Raw genomic sequence first — 10,328 nt, forward strand, 5'->3', positions numbered from 1 at the left:
ACAAGCCAGCCCTACCTTAATTACAGCATCAATATATATGTATGCATTTATAAAAATAAATCAGTTTTCAATGTTTTCTTATGAATGGTGTCCATATAAAGGGAAAGACTTTCCTTCTACACCTGTTCATTTCTTACTTTCTGAGGAAGCCATTTTTCCTTTCTCAAAAGCATTGTTCAGAGCATGACAGAGTCCTCAGGAACTAAATGTACATAAATGTGCATACATTTTATACCATTAATTTGGCTTATTACATTGTCTGCTTTTTTAGAATAGAACTGAAAAACTGGGTCTCAAGTCTGTCAAAATCTTGCACACAAGTTAAAGAAAGTCACTACAAAGCACTTTAGCTCACATGCTTTTACTAATATTAATATTCATTATAAATAAAGCTCCATGAAATACTCTATCAAAGAAAATATTTTGAACCTCTGTTCCCACCACATGTTTAAGGGTGTCAATAAAGGGAGGGTAAACATCTTAGAGAAACTTCAAGGAGGATACTAGCTCCTAATCCCATAGAGGAGGGGTTTCAAACTGGATTTCATTGAGGGACACATCAGGGTTGTGTTTGACTTCAGGGGGGAGAGGTGTCTGTGACCAGGATGGGCGTAGCCGTGTGATGTTACTCATGTCGGGGGCACTTGTGGCAGCCTGAGCATTCTGCCAACAAAAATGGGCTCCCGCACTCCATTTTTGGCTGTGATGGCCTCCTGAAGCCCTCTGCCAGTAAAAAAGAAGCATGGGAGGGCTGCACGCGGCCCTCACGGGCTCCATTTTTGGCTGCAACAACCTCATGAAGCCTTCTGCCAGTAAAAATAGAGATCGGGAGGGCCACATGCAGCCTTCCTGAGCTCCGTTTTCACAGGCAGAGGCATCACGGGCCTGTCTTCTGCTGTTTCCAGGGCAGCCCCATGGGCCAGATCGAAGGATCCCATGGGCTGGATCTGGCCTACGGGCCTTGAGTTTGACACTCCTGCCATAGACAGTTAAGTTAACCTCACAGGGAGTGGCTGACTGTGGGGTTTACAAACCTTTATCTTAATAAGAGACATCGGCAGAGTCTTTTATCAAAACAATGAAACAGTGTTACGATGCAAGCTCTACTACTTTTACATTACGTCTGCATAGGACATCACAATGCACACATGAAATAATTGAATTTATACTGCTCCAACTCTGGATTCATCATTTTCCTCCCCAACGACCTTCACCCTCTGCAAATGCTTCTGACCAAATCAGTGCAAATGGCCTATCAGAAGGGTTTCCTTAAGGTAATGACCAAGAATCAATATATTTCACAGGACTTATCTCTCAAATATAAATAATAATTCAGAGAGCAACCAATCATAATTTGTGCCTTCCAGACTTCAATTCTGATTAAAGTAGTCACCCAAGGAAACTACAATAAAAATATGATCAACTGCACTGTTACTTTATTTAATGACAATAAAATACCAGCACATAAAATATAATATGCATTTGTTTTCTTTCAAATGAGCTGGATTTATAAACCTTCATTTTCACATTATTTTAAAAACCTATGTCATTTTCAAGTAATTTTTGTAAAGGCTAGTGTCCATAATTACATGTATAAAGTATGTCCATATGCCAGGGATATATATTTGGAAAAATGTTTGGGAGATTGCATCATGTATTGGTTTTTTAAACCTTGTTTTCTTCTGGTTGAGCAGGAAATTACAGTCAAGCTGTGTCCATGAAAAGGCCTTGTAAAAAGGCCTTTACTAGAAAGCAGAATTTGAGAAGATATTGAATATATTGTGCTTCTCGCTTTTTTGTTTCTTTGAATAATCTAAGGATAACGTAATTCTATTATTTCTTAGATTCAATTATGATCACTAGATTACTGTCTTTTAGGCCCATGATATGCTTAACATTTTGTGAAAATCATAATAATAGTGACAAAGTAAATATTGTCTTACACACACAAACCCAAAGTGGAGAAAACTACAAGTGAATCAGATTACAAATATCTTAGCTTTTTAAAAATATATAATGTTATTGAACATTTTAAAAAGAAGAGTAGAAGTTAATATAAACTAGAAAGAAAATAACATTTTCTTTCTAACATACAAAGAAAAACAAAAAGTAGAATAAAAATAGGAATGAAAGAAATAAGATATAAAGAAGTGGCTTATATTCTTTGTTACACCGATAGCAATATAGGAAGATAGCAGAAGTGGATGACCACTTTATTGACACTGGCAAAGACATCATTTCATATTGCCCAGGAAAAGGCAACAGTAAGCCTCACCTGTATTTTATTAAGAAAACCACATGAATAGATAGTGCAAGTACTCTTAAAAATGATTTCCAGTAAAATAAATGAGGCATCTGCGATGTTTATACATACATATATATGCAAAAATGATTCTCTATAATATTACTGAATTTTGTATATTTATTTGTAGGAGTTATAGTTTCATGATTTTAATAAAAGAGAAATTTAGGCGTTTCCATTTAGGTGTTTAATCAGTATAGTCTCATGGTTCACATGGTACATTCGACTATATTGAGAATATCAACAATGGGAATTCTTAATATTTGACAAATTAATATATGCCCTGTTCCTGAATCTATACATAGTTGAAAGTGATATACTGTATATTGGTTTGTCATCCATCATTGAATTCGTTCTTTTTTTACCATTAGATCCTCCCATGGTATGTACAGGACTGTCTTAATAGCATTGTGGGCCCTGGACAAAGCAGTGTATGGGGGGGGCATACGACAACTACTCACAGGAATAAAAATGTAAAATTATATAACATATATTTTATTCCAAACAAACAAATAAATATGTAATAAATATGTTGCTTATTTATATGATACAAGGTACATTGAAGGGTTAACATATACAGATTAGTATGGGGCTGCTATACTCTTGGGGCCCATGGGCAAGTACCCATCAGGCCATGCATTAAGACAGCCCTGGCTATGTAGTATATCAGGCAGCAAGGGATCGCCAACCTTTTTGGTTTTGAGCGGGTACTTCAGACTCTTCCCATGTGATGTTAAGAGTCTTTTAAGTCTTCCATGAATGTTCTTCACCATGTATTTCAAGGGCATCCTCTTGATCCTTTGGCACCTGTAGGTGCCATCTCATTGCCAACTTGGGGATTCGATTGTTCTCCATGCAGAGATTATGATGTGTGAGTTGGAGTCCTGTAATTATGGTTGTAAGTCATTGTGGTCATTAAACGAGGCATCCACATGATTGCCTTTCTCAATGACCACAATCCTGGCACTATTTGTTGTGTTAAGTGACCATTGGGTTATTAAGCTTAACATGGGATGCTTCAGAGAATGATGGAGGCCCTGGAAAGTCTGGTGCAGGCTCAGGCCCTCACTGCAACATCTCTAATGTATCCTTTGCATAGCTTGTTCCTCACTGGTTCCCACATTTTGGGGTCTCCTCTCCATGCTATCATGCCTTGCACTACTGGCCTATTCCAAAGATTCCTTTTTCAAAAGAGCACCCAGCAAATGCAACATGCAGTCTTACTGCAGAAGCCATCTTGAGCCATTCTGGAAGTGGGCACCATTTTCACGATCTCTTAGATATTGTGTGAGATTGTGAGAATTATATCACCTCCCCATGGCCCAAGGCAGCCTATATAAAGGACCATGCATCATAGTTATTGATTTTCTTTTGGAAAGGTAACTTCCAAAAATAGACTTTTTGAAAAAGAATCGGGTAATACACCATGAGGCCTTTCTAAATAGAAGCTGTTTCCTTCTATCCTGGAAGTGGGCACTATTTTGTATAGGAAGGCTATGCAGCACATTGGCCGATTCTCTTTCAGAAAAACAATATTTGGGACAGGTAAGTGAAACAAGGCATGACAGGGCAGAGATGAGCCCAAGGTGTGTGTCTTAGCTGGGTTGAAGAAGGTCCAAGTCCTGTGAGGATCCAGGCATGAATCAGTCCCTAGACCCAGAGGGGCAGATTGGAGGGGCATGTGGGGCCAGATACAAGGTCTCTGGTCAGCCAATATTTGAACTGTGATTGTGAGAGCATTGCAATGACCATAAACACATGCAGGTCATAACTTTTTTCATTCAGCACCATCATAATTTTGAATAGTCGCTGAATGAGTGGTCATAAGTTGAGAACTATCTGTGTGCTAGAAAGAAGTGCCTCTCATTTACAGCTTTGGGTGCACAATTTTCTATATCTTGGCATTCAGTGTTATGTACAAGTTTTTAATTTTCTTAAACCAAGTTCTTAATTTTACGTTCAGTAAATATGTTAATAGTACTTCTACCTCACTGCTTCTATATCATGTGAAAATCTTTTTAATCTCAAAAGATAGTATGATAAAGTATGGAATTAAACTCATTAAGCCAAAGAATCACTGTGATTAATTGAACTAATTATTTTCATGCTTGAAAGTTTCCCAGATCAGTTCTTGATCATGAATGGGGGCTCCGTCATCCAGAATGATCACAATTGGCACACAAGATGGATTTCTGAGAAGGTCCTTCGGCATGGTTGCTGCCAGCTCATTTAAGCAGGAACTGAGAGTCCAAGAAGATTCCCAAATGGCACCCCCCAAAAAGTGTTCTCCCATCCAGAACTAAAAAATAGAAAATGTTATATCCAGAAGCCCCGTCCTGTCAAATCCACAGGCACTTGGTCTTGCTGGTGTTAAACCAAAGCTTGTTTTTTTCTCATCCAGCCTCTATAAAGCCTCTATCTTCTCATCCAGACTCTATCTTGATGGCATCTCCAAAATCAAGTTATGTTTATATTTCTGATATTTTCATATCAGAAAAAGGCAGACATCTATCTTCAGTTCTTTGCATGAAATTTTTGGTTAACATAAATGAACATGTGAATTACTAGCTGTAAGACTTCAGTAAAACAGGTTTCCTTTTACAGAGATTTATAAAATCAGATTAATTTAGAATATGTTTTTAATTACAGAACTGTTTTATCTGTGTTTTATTTGTTGTGTTTCAGTATTTTTTCTTTTTTTGAATGGTGAATTGTTCATTTTTATTTTATATATATTTGTTTGGCAATGGACTGTCTTGTATAATGTAATAAATTAAATCAAATGTATTTATAAAAGTTGCAGTATGCATCAGTTTAGCCAGCAATCCTTAGATGATGATTATGGGAAATGTATCAATTTCACAAATGACATAGAAGATGGTCGTTTGGTTTATTCAAGGTTATTTGTAGTATTCGGTTGCTAGGAAGACCTATATGGGAGTGGTTTAAAAAGATCTTTAGGCAATTAATTACTTTGTTTGATTTTTGCCTCTCTTTTTTAGGTTTGCGATTTGTCATTCAGCCTCAAGAAAATGCTGATCCGGCACAAGTTAACTCACAATCCCAATCGGCCCATGGCTGAATGCCAGCTATGCCACAAAAAGTTTACAAGAAATGACTACCTCAAAGTACACATGGAAAATATCCATGGGGAAACTGACAGTTAATTTTGGCTTAAACGAGAAAGTGTTTAGTGTTTCCATTGGATTCTTCAAAACTCCAGTCAGATGAATAAATACACGATACAGACTGCATAGTTTAAGAAGTGTTCCTGTAGATACTTCTTTTCTTGGGTTTTCTATTCAAAAGTAAAAGGGTTATGTGATCAGTTAGGTGGGAATGAAAATAATTCATGTCATGGTGAATCAAAACATTATTTTTAATTGGAAAGATTATTAAAATGTGTTATAATTCTGTCATAATTAATTTTTTTCTCATTTTCCATATAGTAAAACTTTAATTCAGTCATAGGCATATGGGCTTAGAGTAAGGTTGATTACATTCAGCTACATTTTTCAATAGAATTTATTTTTTAGCTATACATGCAGGGAAGGAATGGTATAGCTTTGGCTCTTATTGTTAAGTAAAGAAAAGCTTATTTCCCATGATCTCATCCATTCCACATTCATTCTGTAGAAAAAGCAATGAGCTTTTATTGAAACATGGGGTTTTCAGCATGACATGGTTTCTGAAAGAGGAGAGACAACTTAAGGTTAGGACAGATCTGGTCAAATGCATTCCTCATTAGAAAATTTGTTAGCACTGCTCTGCTAATTTGCCACTTGCTTTCCTTGAAGGACAGCTGTGATAGAAGTGTGTTTATGGATGCCCCGTTTGAAGCACCTGCAAACCATTCTCTTTTTGGCTACTTAGTATCCATACCAAAGGTTAAAATTACAAGATGATCATGATCAATCAGGCTGAGATGCAATATCTCCAGGGTAGGCTGCTGCAAAGTGCCCCTGTTTATTTGCTCATGCTTTAGTGTGCTCATGTGGGAACCAGGACACAGATTTCAGTTCTTTGTCCTGGGGTATAAATTCACTGGAAAACCCTAAACTAGCTTTTTCGCAATTTGACACTCTCAAACTTGTTGGATTAAAGTAGGAAATATTGTTGGCTGTGAATTCTGGAGTTCACAGCCTAATACATCAGAAAATTCAGATTAAGAACAATTCTTCTAAACATTTCCCCATTAGAATTATTGCTGTTCAGCAAGGCTTTTTAAATGGCCCTGATTGATCGACCCCGCAGACATTTCAGAAGTAAAACTGGAGCTGTTTTATTAAATTTGTTTTCAAAATTTTACTTTGGGCATTGGGTGCAAATGTACTATTTGTGTGAAATTCTTTAGAGCAGTCACATATATTTCAGGAAAAGGACAGATATATGATCCTGGAAAAAGATGCAGCTGCTTTAAATTGTTGAGGGTAACATTTGTGCCACCAAACACTGTGAAGCACTTTTTTGGTACTGATGCTGAAGTATTGTGTAGCTCTGGTAGAAAATATATTGTATTCTGTGCATTTGTTAGCTGGTTTCACAATGCAAAAAATTCTTAAGCTTAGTAAATTAAAATTGTGACTAGGATTTTATTCAACTAGTCAGCATGATTTTTCAAGCAACACTTGCTATTACTTAAAATATGTTAATGAACTCAGAATTTATATCAAAATTAGAATATATTTCATTGTTCTCTTATCATAGCATTCCTAGGGGAGACTTAGAATCTTTCCCGATTTGAATGTGATTAGAATTACAACATTGACTGCTAATGGACAAGGCAAAATAGAAGCAGTCCCAAGAATGATCGGTGTTAAAATACAGCATTAGTACTAATATCCTATTTATAAATGTTAAATAAAATGAAAAGTTAATCTCAGAATATTATCCAACACTTGATTAAACAAAGGAATATATAATTATATTGCTGGGATTTTTTTTAGCCTAAGAGAATTTGTGCTTTGAATAAGGGTTTTGAAATAAATCTCTTATATTTGTAAAAAAAAAAACCTAAAGACTAAAAAAAAACCTAAGACTAAAAGTGAATTAAGAATAATTGGTTAATTTTATTACTTTTTCAGTAAGTAGTTCCTCTTAATTATTAGAGTAATTCCTTGAATTCTCATGTGTGGATAAGAATGTAGAGTTTGCATGAAAAGGCAATTCATGACTGAAAATAAAAGGTACCAACTTACATTGTCTAAAGCGGGGGAGTCAAACTCGTAGCCCATGGGCTGGATGCCATGCCCATGCCCAGGGATATTTTTTGGGGGGCGGGGGGGAGTCACGATATGACAACTCCGTGATGACGTGAATTTGACATCCCTGTTCTAAAGAAAATCTGTTTTTGGAAAATTAAATTTTTTAAGTAATACACAATATAACCCACGTGCTTTCTTCCATACATATATTTAATGTCTTAACAGTACCTGTACCTGGCTATAACAAATCTTAGATCTAATTCCATATAGATACAAAAAAAAATCTGTATTAACATCCACATTTAATCTGATGCAGGATAATATTTCCGCCATGGTTGTTCTGAAACACTTAGCTCTCCCTGACTCCAAATAATTATTTCAGAATGGAGTTGCTACTCCAAGCTGTCTCCTGCAACATGGATATTAAATAATTTCTGAAAGGCTTACTTCAAAACTTAATCTGTAATATCTCAAAGCAGTGAAATAGGGCAATTTGCCCACAAATTTTGATGCATATCTTCTAATTCCTATAAACTTTTCCAGAACTGGACTCTAATGAATTCTGAACAATTCTCTTAAAATAATAATTAGATCAGGGGTGGGATTCAAAATTTTTAACAACCGGTTCTGTGGGCATGGCTTAGTTCGTGGACATGGCTTGGTGGTCATGTTATTGGCTGGGTGTGGCCAACTCAATATCACTCACATTGAGGCACGCATTTCCTAATCTAGCCTCTCATGACTGTGGGGATGCTGCAACAGTCGTAAGTGTGAAAAATGGTCATGTCACTTTTTTCAGTGCCATTGTAACTTTGAATGGTCACTCCACACAAGCAAAGTACCAGCAAAAGAGGGAAAGAAAACTCCAGAGAAGTTCCTGAGACAGAAAGTCTAGTCCTACCAAGAATGTAATAAGAGTTAACGGAGAGGCAGTTTCTGTAAGCAACACCAGAATGTTTCCTTCCTGCCTTCCTTACAGGATTAGGCCAGTAATTTCTTCTAACAACCGGTTCTCCAAACTGCTTAGAATGTTAACAACTGGTTCTAGTGAATAGGTGTGAACTGGTAGAATCCCACCACTACATTAGATGCATTAGTTGTAGCATTAAGTTTCATTTAGCTGTTATTATTGTTGTAATTAGTATTTGCTTTACATAAATGGGCATTGATGTGTCATCTAATCTTTTTTGGGGGGGAATATTGATCTGGAAAATGAACTTGAATTTGTCTTTTTGGAGGGAGAAAGAAAAGAAAATGGGTCTATTTTAAATTGAGTAATTCACATAGACTTGTTTATAGATATATATTTAACTTTATGTAATGCATATATTCTAAATTTTTCGAATTTTCAAGAATTACATGATTACCTTAATTATGAGGAGAACCCAAGACAATAAGGTATACGATGTGAACTGAAGTGTGTTGTATTGGTGAAAAACACGGCAGACACTCTATACTGCTTTTCTTGCTTGGTTCTTTCATCTCTTCTTGTACCAATTATGTGTCCTAAAGGTTTAATGTTATTAGCTGATATTTTCACTGAAGAATCTCTGTTCAGAACCTTCATATCAAAATCTGTAATTAATAAATGTGCTTTAGATATAGATACATATGTGTGAACAGTGCTAGTTCCTAAATAGAGGACTCACTATTGTCTCCTCATTTCTGACTCCATCATAATCTGGATAAAATGATATAAGGCAATATTTCAGGACAATCCCTTTCAGTCAAGCCTCTTTAGAGTCTCTGGCTCTAAAACATATACCTTAATGCTGTTATCCAGAATAACTGTGTACTGAAGTGTTCTATTTATTCTTCTTCTCTGTGTATAATGGAGGAGTTTATCAATGAATTGTTGTACTTATTCATCCAATTATATGGAATGTTTTAGCTTTTTCTGTAAGTGAAGTACACCAATATAAAATGGACCAAAGATATATTAAAGCTGTTGTTTATACACAGAAGTAAATTGAGATTTTCTGCTTTTTCAGCCCAGCTTTGAGATATTCAGGAATGAACATTCAACTGGTAGTTGCTTTTACCAGCACACATGTGATTCCTATTTTGAAAAACTGATAACAACTGACTTGATTGAATAACTTTATTTGAATTTAGCAGATATCACCTTTCACTATGTCAATAATAAGTCAATTACTTGGCTCTGTGGCTTTGAAACAAACAAAGCCAACTGGATTGTTCAATTATAAGGCAACAGAAAAGAAGGAATTATGGTCTGTAATGTTTAAAGCCCTCCCCCCAAAGAAGACTATGAATTCATGTTGTTTTGAGGGAGCATCAGCAAATATTCTAAAACAGCCCAATGAAAAGATACTCATTGTTTTCCCCAAGAATTCTAGGAAGCAGTAATAGACAATGAAGTCATGCTATTTCCAAAGAATCTTGTTCAGAGAATAAAAAAGAAAACAAAAACCAAAACCTCATGTTTTTAACCCCCACCTCCACCTCAACATTTACTTTCCTATTCCAAACTATTATTTTTCTCGATCATGTTTATACAATTCAAAACGTTTTAAAACTGTGGGATGAATTGTCCTTTCCAGCTACAGTTCATGGCTTTGATCCTCAATTAATTACTTGGAACGCTCTCAAGGGATTAACCCATTTTGAAGTCAGTGGTGAAGTGCTCATGGCATTTTGAAGACAAATTGCATATGATTTACAGTACACAAGAGTTTTCCACCTTTGCATCTATTGATGACATACTTGGATTTCAGATGAAGTTAATGTTAATGGCTCAATGTTAAACTGCATGAAGGACTCTGCTTGCCTCTTTCTGTGCAAAGTGTTAAAGTAATCTTGCG

General features: G+C 36.0%; 1 protein-coding gene across 3 annotated transcripts in view; it reads left to right on the plus strand.

Annotated features, from left to right (window-relative positions):
- Positions 1-9,840, plus strand: part of PRDM5 (PR/SET domain 5) — a 68,039-nt gene extending 58,199 nt beyond the window's left edge. For 2 of the 3 annotated variants that reach the window (XM_087936197.1, XM_026697991.2), the window contains one exon: positions 5,305-9,839. In XM_087936197.1, coding sequence (XP_087792323.1) covers positions 5,305-5,469 — 165 coding nt within the window. In that variant the 3' untranslated portion in view covers positions 5,470-9,839. Of the gene's footprint in view, positions 1-5,304 lie in introns of all 3 variants that reach the window. The other variant, XM_087936196.1, reaches the window with a different exon arrangement.
- The last annotated feature ends 488 nt before the right edge of the window (positions 9,841-10,328 follow it).

This window comes from Pseudonaja textilis, chromosome 6 (genome assembly GCF_049901715.1).
Source record: "Pseudonaja textilis isolate UNSWEBS1 chromosome 6, rPseTex1.2, whole genome shotgun sequence".
Lineage (NCBI taxonomy): Eukaryota > Metazoa > Chordata > Lepidosauria > Squamata > Elapidae > Pseudonaja > Pseudonaja textilis.